General features: G+C 69.6%; 1 protein-coding gene across 1 annotated transcript; it reads right to left on the bottom strand.

Annotated features, from left to right (window-relative positions):
* Nucleotides 1-4,233: 4,233 nt before the first annotated feature.
* NDUFB11 (NADH:ubiquinone oxidoreductase subunit B11) lies at nt 4,234-15,172 on the bottom strand. Its single transcript, XM_044988155.1, has 3 exons — nt 14,936-15,172; nt 7,008-7,138; nt 4,234-4,427 (listed from the first exon to the last, which is right to left on the bottom strand). The coding sequence occupies exons 1-3, from the start codon at nt 15,131-15,133 to the stop codon at nt 4,298-4,300; spliced, it is 459 nt and encodes a 152-aa protein (XP_044844090.1). The 5' UTR covers nt 15,134-15,172; the 3' UTR covers nt 4,234-4,297.
* Between the last annotated feature and the right edge of the window lie 243 nt (nt 15,173-15,415).

Below are 15,415 nucleotides of genomic sequence, written 5' to 3'. Positions count from 1 at the left end.
TGCATCACAACTGTACACACACGTCAATGCACACAAGACAACCGCACACACACATGCTGCGACATATGCACCATGCGAAGACAACCATGTACACATACTGTGACACACACATTACAACCACACACATGCTGCGACACACACTGTGACACACACACTGCAATACACACAACAGACCCCATCCATGCACACGTGAAAAACACACGTGACATACACACGTGAAAAAAACCCACACCACACAACACTACCTGTGAAACACACATGTAATCACACAAACACCACAACTGCACCCAATGCTCAGACACAGCACCGCAACCGTACACACGGAACAGACACGCAATGCAGCTGGGCCACACAGTGCAAGTGCACAGACACAAAGCCACACACAACACATCATCACAAACAGAAACGCCACGCTCCAGCTGCGCACCCCAACACAGTGCAGGGCCTGGTCCCTCCAACCGAGGGCACCTACACACTCACACAAACACACACACACGGAGCAGGGCAAAGGCTGAGAACTGAACATGCTCAGAACACCCCTTGACAAGTGCGAGCCGCTTGGGTCAGTGAGTAAATCGGGGAGCCCCCCCCCAAATCCCCCACCAGCACCACCCGGCCCTGACCGGCCAGGGGAGAACATCCCCTCCCCAGCCCCCCAACCAGCCCCCCGTCCCGCTCCCCACAGCACGGCATCCCCCAGTGCCCGGCCCCGACTGCCAGGGGAGAGCGCCCCCCTGCCCAGCCCAGCCCAGCCCCACATCCCGCTCCCCATCGCCTGGCTTCAGCCCAGCCCTCGCCCTGCTGCCCTCTTCACGGTGCCCCCCAGTGCCCGGCCCTGAGTGCCAGGGGGACAATCTTCAGCTCCTTCTAACTTTGCCAAACTTCACCCGCTGGTTCCCTTACAAGCAGAATGTGCCTAGAGCTGCCACCTCCCAGAGACAACTGCAACCTGCCCCCCGTGTAACCACCAGCCCCCACTCCCCTCCCAGAGCCTGGGAGAGAACCCAGGAGTCCTGGCTCCCAGCCCCCCCCCCTGCTCTAACTACCAGACCCCACTCCCCTCCCAGAGCCAGGGAGAGAACCCAGGAGTCCTGGCTCCCAGCCCCCCTGCTCTAACCACCAGCCCCACTCCCCTTCCCAGAGCCTGGGAGAGAACCCACGAGTCCTGGCTCCCAGCCCCCCGCTCTAACCACTAGACCCCACTCCCCTCCCAGAGCCTGGGAGAGAACCCAGGAGTCCTGGCTCCCAGACCCCCCCCGCTCTAACCACTAGACCCCACTCCCCTCCCAGAGCCAGGGAGAGAACCCAGGAGTCCTGGCTTCCACCCCACCCCCACTCTAACCACTAGACCCCACTCCCCTCCCAGAGCCAGGGAGAGAACCCAGGAGTCCTGGCTCCCAGACCCCCCCCCCCCGCTCTAACCACTAGACCCCACTCCCCTCCCGGAGCAGGGTGAGAACCCAGGAGTCCTGGCTCCCCTCCCCCCACCTTACCTGGGGCTGGGTCCGCTCACCGCCGCCCGCGGGCGCAGCGGGCCATGTCCGGAGCCCGGCTCCGGCTCCTGCCTGCCCGGATCCGCCGGGGACTCTGAGCCCAGCCCGGAGCCGCGCGGGGCGGAGCGCACGGGAGAGAGCGAGAGAAATAGGTCGGCAACAGGAGGGCGGGGGGGAGCCAGGACTCCTGGGTTCGCTCCCCTGATACGGGAGGGGATCTGAGCCCAGGGCGGGGGCTGTGGGTTGGGACTGGGGGAGCCCAGGGCTGGGTTATGGGGGGCTGCGGTTGGAAGTGGGGGGCACCGGCAGAGCGGTGGGTCAGGAGTGGGGGGGGCACTCGGGGGGCAGGTTGTGGCAGGGCTGCCGTGATGTGCCCAGTCGCCCCTCGGGAGGTTCGGTTCCCCATGAATATTTCAGCGTCTGCCGCAGACGCCGGGAGAAGGGAACATCTCGCTGCGGACTTGAGTCTGCCACGGACCCCCCCAGCCCCGCCCGTGCCCCCCACCCCCACAGCGGTGCGGAGCTGCATCAGGGGCCCAGGTGACTCCCCTTGGCCGGGCCCAGGGCACCTGGAATCCCCAGGGGGGCACCTGTCCCGCCGGCCCCCCCGCCCCGGCGTTAACATGGAAAATCTCTACCCAGCCCCCGGCAGCGATTCCCCTGTGGCCCATCCCAGGCTGACTCTCCCCCAACCCCACAGCGCCCCCATAGGCCAGGGCAGGCCCCGAGCCTGGGCAGATGAGGTGGTTCTGGACCACAGCCACCTCTGGGGCGGAGCAGCTGGGAACAGCCCCACACAACCCTGCCCGGGGGGCCTCACCCACCCTGACATGCAGCCACCTCTGGGGCGGAGCAGCTGGGAACAGCCCCACACAACCCTGCCCGGGGGGGCCTCACCCACCCTGACATGCAGCCACCTCTGGGGCAGAGCAGCTGGGAACAGCCCCACACAACCCTGCCCAGGGGGCCTCACCCACCCTGACATGCAGCCACCTCTGGGGCGGAGCAGCTGGGAACAGCCCCACACAACCCTGCCCGGGGGGCCTCACCCACCCTGACATGCAGCCACCTCTGGGGCGGAGCAGCTGGGAACAGCCCCACACAACCCTGCCCAGGGGGCCTCACCCACTCTGACATGCAGCCACCTCTGGGGCAGAGCAGCTGGGAACAGCCCCACACAACTCTGCCCGGGGGGCCTCACCCACCCTGACATGCAGCCACCTCTGGGGCGGAGCAGCTGGGAACAGCCCCACACAACCCTGCCCGGGGGGCCTCACCCACCCTGACAAAGCCACCTCTGGGGCAGAGCAGCTGGGAACAGCCCCACACAACCCTGCCCGGGGGGGGGCCTCACCCACCCTGACAAAGCCACCTCTGGGGCAGAGCAGCTGGGAACAGCCCCACACAACCCTGCCCGGGGGGGGGGCCTCACCCACCCTGACATGCAGCCACCTCTGGGGCGGAGCAGCTGGGAACAGCCCCACACAACCCTGCCCGGGGGGGCCTCACCCACCCTGACATGCAGCCACCTCTGGGGCAGAGCAGCTGGGAACAGCCCCACACAACCCCGCCCGGGGGGGGGGGGGGCTCACCCACCCTGACATGCAGCCACCTCTGGGGCAGGGCAAGTGGGGTCCAGCCCCCTCTAACTTTGCTGGAGGGCTGCTCGCCCTGGGCCGAGATGCTATTTCTGGCACAGTGAACAGGCAGCAGCAGCAGCCGGCACTGAACAAGGGCAGAGCCAGCGGTGACGCACGAAGCCGCATCTCAGAGAAACGGCAGAACCTCTCCTGAGGCCCAGCAGAGAAGCCAGGACTCCTGGGTTCTCTCCGCCACTCTGGGAGGGGAGTGGGGTCTAGTGGCTGGGGGGGCTGGGAGCCAGGACTCCTGGGTTCTCTCCGCTGCTCTGGGAGGGGAGTGGGGGTCTAGTGGCTGGGAGCCAGGACTCCTGGGTTCTCTCCGCTGCTCTGGGAGGGGAGTGGGGTCTAGTGGCTGGGGGGGCTGGGAGCCAGGACTCCTGGGTTCTCCCCGCTGCTCTGGGAGGGGAGTGGGGGTCTAGTGGCTGGGAGCCAGGACTCCTGGGTTCTCTCCGCTGCTCTGGGAGGGGAGTGGGGGTCTAGTGGCTGGGAGCCAGGACTCCTGGGTTCTCTCCGCTGCTCTGGGAGGGGAGTGGGGTCTAGTGGCTGGGGCACAGGGAGGCAGGACTCTTGTGCCGTTGACTATCAGCTGCTCTTCATGACTCAGTTTCCCAAATTGGGAGAGTGATGTCAGCTGGCCAAGCCGGGGGGAGGAGCAGGGCACAGAGACAGGTAGCTGTGGGGCAGGGATGTGTGGGGGACACACAGCCAGCAGCAGAGTGCAGGGCTGGCTATGGGGCCAGGGGAGGGCACAGCCCGGTGGCTGGGTGGTTCCTGTAGGTCCTGCCTTGGCCTCACGTGCAGTTCCAAAGGGCCGTTCCCCTCAGCCACGGCCTCCTCCTGCCCCCCTGAGCTGGGTGCTCCCGGGGTCGGCTCACCCAGCGCCAAGATGCAGCCACCTCTGGGGCAGGGCGGCCGAGGAACAGCCCCACAGCTCCCCCGAGGCAGAGGGAACAGGGTCAGAGCCAGAACTCAGGCCACCCGGCTCTGGGCCGCATCCAAAGGTGTCAGAGCCTCCCGCGCAAGGGGTGGGGATGGAACCCAGGAGTCCTGGCTCCCCCCCCTCCCTCCCTGCCCCACAGACAGACAGACAGAGGCGGGGCCAGGTGGCTCAGCAGGTTTATTCACACAGCCCTGGGGGGCCGGGGGGCACCGGCCCAGCCCCCCTCACTCCTCCTCCTCGTCCGGCAGCACCAGCTTGCTTGGGTCGAAGTAGTTGGAGTCCAGGAGAGGCAGCCCCAGCCGCTCCCGCTCCTTCAGCAGCCGCTCGGCCTCCCGGCGCGCCCACGTCCGCATGCTGGGGAGAGAGGGGGTGAGAACTGGGGGGCCGGCGCCTCCTGCCCCATTCCCAGCCCCACCCCAAGGCCCCGGGAGCCCGGCTGGCGGTGGGCAGAGGCGACGACAGGGCCAAGGCACTGGATCAGCGCCTGAACTAACCCGGCTGCGGCCCCTGCCCAGAGCGGCCCGGCAGCCCCCCCACCCACGGGGGCAGGAGCAGCCCCCCACCCACGGGGGCAGGAGCACGCGCTCAGCAGAGCCAGGGGAGAGCCGCAAAGTCAGCTTCAGCACCGAGACCAGAGATACAGAACCTGGGGGGGGGGCTGTGGGGGCACCAGCAGGGGCTGAGGGTCGGCACTTCGGCCCCGGCAGAGCCCCCCCCCCCCCCACAGCTGGGCTGCAGCTCGCTCTCCGCGCCGGGAGCTGCACGGAGCTGGGAGCAGGCGAGAACTCACCCGCGAGGAATCAGCGGACGTGAGACGCGGTTCCCAGCCCGGGCAGCTGCTGGCCCAGCTGGCGCCAGCCACCTGCTCAGCCCACGGGCGGTGGGTCCCAGCTGGGGGGGCTGTGGGGCACGGGGCACTGGACATTCGTGGGGCTGATTTCCTGGCCCCCGCGCCCCAGAAACAGGAGACTCCCCCCCCTCGCCCCCCACAGTGTGGACACACGCCATCAGAACAGCTGGGAGAGGGCAGAGGAGTCAGTCCTGGCCCCCAGGCCCCACCGCTCTAACCACCAAACCCCACTCCCCTCCCAGAGCCGGGGAGAGAACCCAGGAGTCCTGGCTCCCAGCCCCCCCTGCTCTAACTACCAAACCCCACTCCCCTCCCAGAGCCGGGGAGAGAACCCAGGAGTCCTGGCTCCCAGCCCCCCCTGCTCTAACCACCAAACCCCACTCCCCTCCCAGAGCCAGGGAGAGAACCCAGGAGTCCTGGCTCCCAGCCCCCCCTGCTCTAACTACCAAACCCCACTCCCCTCCCAGAGCCGGGGAGAGAACCCAGGAGTCCTGGCTCCCAGCCCCCCCTGCTCTAACCACCAAACCCCACTCCCCTCCCAGAGCCGGGGAGAGAACCCAGGAGTCCTGGCTCCCAGCCCCCCCTGCTCTAACTACCAGACCCCACTCCCCTCCCAGAGCCGGGGAGAGAACCCAGGAGTCCTGGCTCCCAGCCCCCCCTGCTCTAACTACCAGACCCCACTCCCCTCCCAGAGCCGGGGAGAGAACCCAGGAGTCCTGGCTCCCAGCGCCCCCGCCCCAACCACTAGACCCCTTGGGATGCAGCAATGAACCCTTTCATTCTGGCCACAAGCCCCTGGCGAGCCCCCTACACCTCATAGCGCCCCCTGCCCCAGGGGGTACTGGGGAAGCCGGGGTGCGGGCAGAGGGGAGCCGGGCGGCTCTCGCCCGCCTGCCAGCTGAGGGGGTATATTTAGCCCTGCGGTATAGATAGCCCCGCGTCGGAGCTGGCAGGCGGGGGGGCAGACGCTCTGATGTGTGGGGGGAAGGGGGGGCTGCTGACGCACATGGAGCCGGCGGAAGAAAAGCAACTTACGCTGCTGCTGCTCCCGTCTGCTCGCAAAGCTGAGCTCCTGCTGCCCAGCCGCGTAATGAGCCCTGCCCCCCGGAGAACCCAGGAGTCCTGGCTCCCAGCCCCCCTGCTGTAACCTACCAGCCCCCACTCCCCTCCCGAGCTGGGGAGAGAACCCAGGAGTCCTGGCTCCCAGCCCTCTCTGCTCTAACCTACCAGCCCCCACTCCCCTCCCGAGCCAGGGAGAGAACCCAGGAGTCCTGGCTCCCAGTCCCCCTGCTCTAACCTACAGCCCCCACTCCCCTCCTGAGCTGGGGAGAGAACCCAGGAGTCCTGGCTCCCAGCCCCCTGCTCTAACCTACCAGCCCCCACTTCCCTCCCGAGCCAGGGAGAGAACCCAGGAGTCCTGGCTCCCAGCCCCCCCTGCTCTAACCTACCAGCCCCCACTCCCCTCCCGAGTCAGGGAGAGAACCCAGGAGTCCTGGCTCCCAGTCCCCCTGCTCTAACCTACCAGCCCCCACTTCCCTCCCGAGCCAGGGAGAGAACCCAGGAGTCCTGGCTCCCAGCCCCCTCTGCTTTAACCTACCAGCCCCCACTCCCCACTCCCCTCCCGAGCTTGGGAGAGAACCCAGGAGTCCTGGCTCCCAGCCCCCCTGCTCTAACCTCCCCGCCCCCACTCCCCTCCCGAGCCAGGGAGAGAACCCAGGAGTCCTGGCTCCCAGCCCCCCCTGCTCTAACCTACCAGCCCCCACTCCCCTCCCGAGGCAGGGAGAGAACCCAGGAGTCCTGGCTCCCAGCCCCCCCTGCTCTAACCTACCAGCCCCCACTTCCCTCCCGAGCCAGGGAGAGAACCCAGGAGTCCTGGCTCCCAGCCCCCTGCTCTAACGTACCAGCCCCCACTTCCCTCCCAAGCCAGGGAGAGAACCCAGGAGTCCTGGCTCCCAGCCCCCCTTGCTCTAACCACTAGACCCCTCTCCCACGGGCTGCCTGGGTCTGACGCCCCTCGGCTCTCGGGGCGACGCTGTGCGGCCCCGGGGTCCTGCCCCACGGCCGGGCCCGCGCCCCCCACTCACCCGTGCTCCGGCAGGTAGTGCACGAAGGTGGCCCCCACCACGATGCAGAGGGAGATCCCGAAGAAGAAGGCCAGACGCATGTGCCACACGTCCAGCTCGGGGTCCGGGTGGAAGCCGTGGTAGTCAGGGTTCTGGGGGGCAGAGAGGGGTCAGCTGCCCACGCCGCCCCCACAGCACCCAGGGCGCTCGCAGCTCCCGAGGGGAATGGCCCTGCCCTCCCCCAGCTGCCCCCTGACCTGACACCCCCACCCCACCGATTCCCCCCAACGTAGCCTCCCCGTGACCCCCCCCAGCTGCCTTCCAACCTGCCTGCGACACGCCCAGACCTCCAACCTGTCACTCAGCTGCCTCTGTTTGTGACCCCCAGCCTCCCCCCCAGCCTGGGGCTGCCCCCCCGCCCCAGTGGCCTGCTCGCGCCACAGCTCCCCCCCCCCATCTGTCCGCACTGGCAATTCCCACGATCTGGTACCCACCAGCCCCCACATGCCCCGGGCAGCCCCGCCTGGAACCATTAGCAGCGCTTGGGGGGAAGACTAGGGAGCCAGGACTCCTGGGTTCTCTCCCCAGCCCTGAGAGGGGAGTGGGGCCTAGTGGGTGTGGGGGGCTGGGAGCCAGGACTCCTGGGTTCTCCCCTCGGCCCCGGGACAGGAGTGCTGCAGGGCCGGAGCTTTGCCTCGTGCTCCCTCGCCCACTCGCTAGCTGGAATGAGTCAGGCGGGAAGCGGGTCGCGGCGCCCCCTCCCCGTTCACGCCCCGCCAGCTGCCACCCCCCCCCAACCCGCCAGCTGCCGAGCAGAGACAGTGATGAGTGGAGAGAGCTCCAGGGAAGAGCAGGGGGGAGGGAATGCTGGGCTGCGGGGGCAGCTGGGGAACAGCCGCACGGGGACGGCTCACCCAGCACTGAGATGCAGCCACCTCTGGGGCGGGGCAGCCGGGGAACAGCCGCACATAACGCTGCATAATCATTGACCATCGGAAGTGGGGCACCTGGCTACGACTGCAGGGGAACTGCTCCCCGGAGCACAGTGCTGCCCGGCCCCGAATGCAGGGGAGAGCGCCCCCTGCCCCACTCCCTGCAGCGTCACAGCCCCCCAGCACCCACCTGTGAGTGCCAGGGGAGAGCGCCCCCTGCCCCACTCCCTGCAGTGCCGCAGCCCCCCAGCACCCACCTGTGAGTGCCAGGGGAGAGCGCCCCCTGCCCCACTCCCTGCAGTGCCGCAGCCCCCCAGCACCCACCTGTGAGTGCCAGGGGAGAGCGCCCCCTGCCCCACTCCCTGCAGTGCCGCAGCCCCCCAGCACCCACCTGTGAGTGCCAGGGGAGAGCGCCCCCTGCCCCACTCCCTGCAGCGTCACAGCCCCCTACACCCACCTGTGAGTGCCAGGGGAGAGCGCCCCCTGCCCCACTCCCTGCAGCGGCACAGCCCCCCAGCACCCACCTGTGAGTGCCAGGGGAGAGCGCCCCCTTCCCCACTCCCTGCAGTGTCACAGCCCCCCAGCACCCACCTGTGAGTGCCAGGGGAGAGCGCCCCCTGCCCCACTCCCTACAGCGCCACAGCCCCCCAGCCCCCAGCTGTGAGTGCCAGGGGAGAGCGCCCCCTGCCCCACTCCCTGCAGCGCCACAGCCCCCCAGCACCCACCTGTGAGTGCCAGGGGAGAGCGCCCCCTGCCCCACTCCCTGCAGCGCCGCAGCCCCCCAGCACCCACCTGTGAGTGCCAGGGGAGAGCGCCCCCTGCCCCACTCCCTGCAGCGCCGCAGCCCCCCAGCACCCACCTGTGAGTGCCAGGGGAGAGCGCCCCCTGCCCCACTCCCTGCAGCGCCGCAGCCCCCAGCACCCACCTGTGAGTGCCAGGGGAGAGCGCCCCCTGCCCCACTCCCTGCAGCGTCACAGCCCCCCAGCACCCAGCTGTGAGTGCCAGGGGAGAGCGCCCCCTGCCCCACTCCCTGCAGCGCCACAGCCCCCCAGCACCCAGCTGTGAGTGCCAGGGGAGAGCGCCCCCTGCCCCACTCCCTGCAGCACCGCAGGCCCCCAGCACCCAGCTGTGAGTGCCAGGGGAGAGCGCCCCCTGCCCCACTCCCTGCAGCGCCGCAGGCCCCCAGCACCCAGCTGTGAATGCCAGGGGAGAGTGCCCCCTGCCCCACTCCCTGCAGCGCCACAGCCCCCCAGCACCCAGCTGTGAGTGCCAGGGGAGAGCGCCCCTGCCCCACTCCCTGCAGCGCCGCAGGCCCCAGCACCCACCTGTGAGTGCCAGGGGAGAGCGCCCCCTGCCCCACTCCCTGCAGCGCTGCAGGCCCCCAGCACCCAGCTGTGAGTGCCAGGGGAGAGCGCCCCCGCCCCACTCCCTGCAGTGTCACAGCCCCCCAGTACCCACCTGTGAGTGCCAGGGAGAGCGCCACCCCAGTGAGCCCCTCACCACAGGCCAGCTCTATCTCTGCAGAGGGCTGCCCCCCCCCAAACCTGGCGGGGGGGTTGTGTGCCGGGGGTGGGGTGGAGGGCGGCAGGCAGCACTGGGCACGCGGGGGAGGCATTCTTGACATACCGGGAGCAGGAGCTAATTATCCCCATTGTTGTCAGCCATCCCCCATGACACCGCCCCACCCCTTGCTGGGGAGGGGGCGGCCTGCCAACCCCCCCATCCCTCTCGGCTCCACGGCAAGGAAGCAGGGCTGCACCCCCAGGGCTGTAACCCAGATCCCAGCCACACTGCAGGGAGGGAGATCAAGCCACCCTGTGCCATGGGGCCTGGCCGCCGCGCCTCAGAGCTGGCTGCATTTCCTCTCTCCCAGGGCTGTGTTATGTGTGGCTGTTTTCCCAGCTGACCTGCCCCAGAGGTGGCTGCATGTCAGCGCTGGGCAGGAACTAATCCAGCCAGTCCCTCTGTCCCGGCGCTCAGCGCCTAGCTACCAGTCCTCACCGCCTTGCTGGACCCCCTCCATGCTGGCGCAGCCGTGTTATTCCTGCTAGGGTGCCGGCCCAGTGCTGAGCCAGTGGGGTCACCCCCTAGTCCCCCGCACTGCTCCTGCCAGCCCTCCCCACTGTCCCTTCCCCTCTTTCTGCAGGCAACAGCTGGGTTCTGCAGCCAACAGCTGGATTCCCCGCCACTCGCAAGCGGATTAACACCCAAGCTGAGGAAAGGAAGTGAGGGCGCAAACCCACCGCACCAGTAGGACAGGGCCATGGTGCTGGGAAGGGAGTAGGGGCTAGTGGTTAGAGCTGGAGGGGCTGGGAGCCAGGACTCCTGGGTTCTCCCCCGACCCAGGGAAGCCGTAAGGTCCATACAGGGAGATCAGACCCCTGAGACAATGGCAAGGCTTGGAAGGTGCCAGCTGGATTGGGAGGCGCCCGGCAGAGCTAAAATAACCCAGCCAGGGTGGGAGGGAGCCTGCCGCCCCCCCACCAGGAGTGGGAGCTTGGAGGTGCAAAGACAGCCTGGGATTGAGGACAGCCTGATTCACAGCTGCAGCAGCCACCCAGCACGTGAGTCACCACGGCTGCCTTCCTCTGGCCTCAGTGCACTGGCTCACTGGTGCTGGGAGGCAGCCACCTCTGGGGTGGGGCAGCTGGGGAACAGCCGCGCAGATCACCACCCAGGGGACGGTCCGCCCAGCGCCGCGCTGCACCCCCTGCTGGGGAGGTAGGGGATTGTCTTCAGCCCCCACCCCAGACATGCCCGTGCGGGGGAGGCGGTGTGCAGAGCCAGGCAGCCTCTCTGCCTGGACCGGGACCCGTCCCCCAAGCTCCAGGGCGGCAGACGGCATGGACCCGCCATTGGAGGGAAAGGATGGGGGGCAGGACCTGTGCAGCTGAAGCCCCCCAAACCCTGTGGAAGCTGAAGATCGGCCCCTGCCCATGCACCAGCCTGCCAAAGCCTGCGCCAACAAGGGGAGAGGCACAGGCCCCGGCAGCTCCCCACCCGCCTGCTCCAACCCACTAAACCTCTTTCCTCCCAGAGCCGGGGAGAGAACCCAGGAGTCCTGGCTCCCAGCCCCCCTGCTCTAACCACTACACCCCACTCCCCTCCCAGAGCTGGGGAGAGAACCCAGGAGTCCTGGCTCCCAGCCCCTCTTCTCTAACCACTACACCCCACTTTCCTCCCAGAGCCAGGCAGAGAACCCAGGAGTCCTGGCTCTCAGCCCCCCTGCTCTAACCCACTAGCCCCCACTCCCCTCCCAGAGCTGGGGAGAGAACCCAGGAGTCCTGGCTCCCAGGCAGAGACGGGAGCCCTGGGACAGGGCCGGCAGATCCCAGGTGAATGGCAAGGAAAAGGGGGAGATTGCTGCCCCCCCCCCCGATGCCAGCAGACGAAGGCCCTCGGGTGCAGCTCCTCCGGCCAGGGCTGGCTGGTAGCTGTCACCCCCCGCCCCCCAGGCATTGCCTGTGACCCACATAGTGCCAGCCACACAGGGATTACGGGTTGGGGGTGGGAATCTAAACAGGGGAACTGGGTCGGGGGGAGGGGGCTGCAGCTGCTGTGTGGGGGCTGAGCCCAGCCCCTCCATGGGTGAGGGAGAAAGGGGCTAGAGGCCAAAGGAGAGAACGAGGACTCAGGATCTCTTTGTTCCCGAGAGCCGGGGAGAGAACCCAGGTGTCCTGGCTCCCAGCTCCCACTGCTCTAACCACTAGACCCCGCTCCCCTCCCAGAGCCAGGGAGAGAACCCAGGCGTCCTGGCTCCCAGCTCCCACTGCTCTAACCACTAGACCCCGCTCCCCTCCCAGAGCCAGGGAGAGAACCCAGGCGTCCTGGCTCCCAGCTCCCATCGCTCTAACCACTAGACCCCGCTCCCCTCCCAGAATCGAAGCCCAGGCACTGAGCTCCCCCTGCGGCCAGGCTAGGAACAGCAGCCCCAGGGGTAGGCGCAGAGACACCGAACTCCTGGGCGGGGATGGGGGCTGGCAGGGAGGATGCGGTGCCAGGCCCGGGGGTCCAGGCAGCAGGCGCAGCTGTCTGAGCCGGGCGTGGCTGGGAGCCAGGGGCTGCTCACACGGGCCAAGCTCCTGGGGACTCTCACGAGGATATGACTGAGTGCCGGCCCCAGTATGGGACTGGGGGGTGCTGTGCTGCGGGGGGCTGGGCAGGGGGCGCTCTCCCCAGCAGTCAGGGCCGGGCACTGGGGGGTGCCGTGCTGTGGGGGGCTGGGCAGGGGGCGCTCTCCCCTGGCAGTCAGGGCCAGGTGCTGGGGGGTGCTGTGCTGTGGGGGGCTGGGCAGGGGGCGCTCTCCCCGGCAGTCAGGGGCGGGCGCTGGGGGGTGCTGTGCTATGGGGGGCTGGGCAGGGGGCGCTCTCCCCTGGCAGTCAGGGCCCGGTGCTGGGGGGTGCTGTGCTGTGGGGGGCTGGGCAGGGGACGCTCTCCCCAGCAGTCAGGGCCAGGTGCTGGGGGGTGCCGTGCTGTGGGGGGCTGGGCAGGGGACGCTCTCCCCGGCAGTCAGGGCCCGGAGCTGGGGGGTGCTGTGCTGTGGGGGGCTGGGCAGGGGCCGCTCTCCCCGGCAGTCAGGGGCGGGCGCTGGGGGGTGCTGTGCTGTGGGGGGCTGGGCAGGGGGCGCTCTCCCCGGCAGTCAGGGGCGGGCGCTGGGGGGTGCCGTGCTGTGGGCGGATGGGCAGGGGGCGCTCTCCCCGGCAGTCAGGGGCAGGCGCTGGGGGGTGCCGTGCTGTGGGAGGCTGGGCAGGGGGCGCTCTCCCCTGGCAGTCAGGGGCGGGCGCTGGGGGGTGCTGTGCTGTGGGGGGCTGGGCAGGGGGCGCTCTCCCCTGGCAGTCAGGGCCAGGTGCTGGGGGGTGCCGTGCTGTGGGAGGCTGGGCAGGGGGCGCTCTCCCCGGCAGTCAGGGGCGGGCGCTGGGGGGTGCCGTGCTGTGGGAGGCTGGGCAGGGGGCGCTCTCCCCTGGCAGTCAGGGGCGGGCGCTGGGGGGTGCTGTGCTGTGGGGGGCTGGGCAGGGGGCGCTCTCCCCTGGCAGTCAGGGCCAGGTGCTGGGGGGTGCCGTGCTGTGGGGGGCTGGGCAGGGGGCGCTCTCCCCGGCAGTCAGGGCCGGGCAATAGGGGGCACCGTACTGCAGGGCAGGTGCCAGGCAGATCCACGCGTGTCCCCTTTCAGAGGCAGCGTCACCCACATGTGACCTGGTCTAAGAGTCAGAGCTGGGGAGAGAACCCAGGAGTCCTGGATCCCGGCCTGGCGCCCCAGGCTGCAGCAGCACGAGGCACCTATTGCCCTGGGTCTGATGGCCCCAGCGCGTGGGGCCTCGGCCCGGGGCCACCCAGCACGGCTGATGCTCAGGGAAGTGACTAAGGGAACGATGCACCGTTCGGGCCCCCTGGATATCCTGACCTCACCCCCTAACCCCAATATTAAATCCCCCACTGTCAGCCCCATGGCACCCACAGGTGATCCCTACCGCTCCCCTCCCCAACCCACCTAGTCCTGTTCCTCCCCACGTGTACCCCAGGTCCACCCCCCAGCTCCTTCCCCAGCCTGCCCCCCCCAGCCTCCAGTGGCTCCCCAGATCCAGGGTATTTAGCTGGCTCCCCGCACAGTATCCTCACACCTCACAGTCCTCGCCGCCGCCCCCCCCAAACCGGGAAACCGAGGCACAGACAGGCCAAGGAACAGGCCCGAGGTCGCACTAGGAGGCTGTTGCAAGCCAGAAATTGAATCATGGGGTCTCCCAGGCTAGAACCCAAACTATGCCCCCGCCAAGATCCCACCTGCCCCACCCTCCCCACCCCTCCAATGCTCTCCCCACCTGCCCCCATCAAATCCACTCCCGCCCCATGCACTCGGCACCCTCAGTTCCCCCTGCCCCCCAGGCCCCTCTGCATCCGCCCCAATCCCACCTCCCTGCTCCACAACCCTGCCCCCCTCCCCCTAGGTACCCCTCAGCACCCCCTCCCCTCCACCCCCCAGCGCACAGCCCTGCCCCCGCCCCCCTCAGCTCCCCACCTCCCTGCACAACCCCCCCACCTCCCAGCGCACAGCCCTGCCCCCGCCCCCCTCAGCTCCCCCACCCCCACCTCCCTGCACAACCCCCCACCTCCCAGCGCACAGCCCTGCCCCCGCCCCCCTCAGCTCCCCCACCCCCACCTCCCTGCACAACCCCCCACCTCCCAGCACACAGCCCTGCCCCCGCCCCCCTCAGCTCCCCATCTCCCTGCACCACCCCCCCACCCCCCAGCACACAGCCCTGCCCCCGCCCCCCTCAGCCCCCCAGCTCCCTGCACAACCCCCCCACCTCCCAGCGCCCAGCCCTGCCGCGTTCACCACCCCCTGCCCCCCCTCCCTGCACAACCGCCCACCTCCCTGCCCTGCCCCCGCCCCCCTCAGCTCCCCACCTCCCTGCACAACCCCCCACCTCCCAGCCCTGCCCCCGCCCCCCTCAGCTCCCCATCTCCCTGCACAACCCCCCACCTCCCAGCCCTGCCCCCGCCCCCCTCAGCTCCCCACCTCCCTGCACAACCCCCCACCTCCCAGCGCACAGCCCTGCCCCGCCCCCCTCAGCTCCCCCACCCCCACCTCCCTGCACAACCCCCCACCTCCCAGCCCTGCCCCCGCCCCCCTCAGCCCCCCCTCCCCCACCTCCCAGACCTGCCCCCGCCCCCCTCAGCCCCCCCTCCCCCACCTCCCTGCACAACCCCCCACCTCCCAGCCCTGCCCCCGCCCCCCTCAGCTCCCCACCTCCCTGCACAACCCCCCACCTCCCAGCCCTGCCCCCGCCCCCCTCAGCTCCCCCCGCCCCACCTCCCTGCACAACCCCCCACCTCCCAGCACACAGCCCTGCCCCCGCCCCCCTCCGCTCCCCACCGCCCTGCACCACCCCCCCACCTCCCAGCCCTGCCCCCGCCCCCCTCAGCTCCCCATCTCCCTGCACAACCCCCCCACCTCCCAGCGCACGGCCCCGCCCCCCCTCTGCACTCCCCCCTCCCCCAGCACCGCCCCGCCCCCCTGACCTTGCGCAGCGCCAGCACCATGTCCCCCTCGTCCTCCTCGTGCAGCGGCTGGCGCGGGGCCCGCGCGACGGGGGGCGGGGTCACAACGGCAGCCTCGGCCCCGCCCCCCGGGCCCGAGCCCGCGCGAGCCCCGCGCGCCGGGAAGCCCCGCAGCAGCAGCAAGCGCCGCGCGCACCGCCCCAGCGCCGCCATCATCATACCCCTCCGGGGGGGCCCAGGACAACAGCGGCGCGCGGAACCGGAAACCCCGCCCTGCGCGGCCGCTCGAAAGGAGGAAGTGGGCGTCCAAGGAGGAATCTCGCGCCGCCAGAGCGCGCCACAAAGGGAGCCGGGCTGAAGTGGGCGGGGTTAAATACCAGTCTTCGCGGACTGTACCATAGCCCTCCGCCCCGCCCCCCGGACTGTACCATAGCACCCGCCCGCCCCTCCTGGACTGTACCATAGCACCCGCCCGCCCCTCCTGGACTGTACCATAGCACT

The sequence above is a fragment of the Mauremys mutica genome, chromosome 15, assembly GCF_020497125.1.
Source record: "Mauremys mutica isolate MM-2020 ecotype Southern chromosome 15, ASM2049712v1, whole genome shotgun sequence".
In the NCBI taxonomy this organism is placed as follows: Eukaryota; Metazoa; Chordata; order Testudines; family Geoemydidae; genus Mauremys; species Mauremys mutica.
The sequence above is the reverse complement of the archived record's forward strand: the minus strand, read 5'-3'. Positions and strand labels throughout refer to the sequence as shown.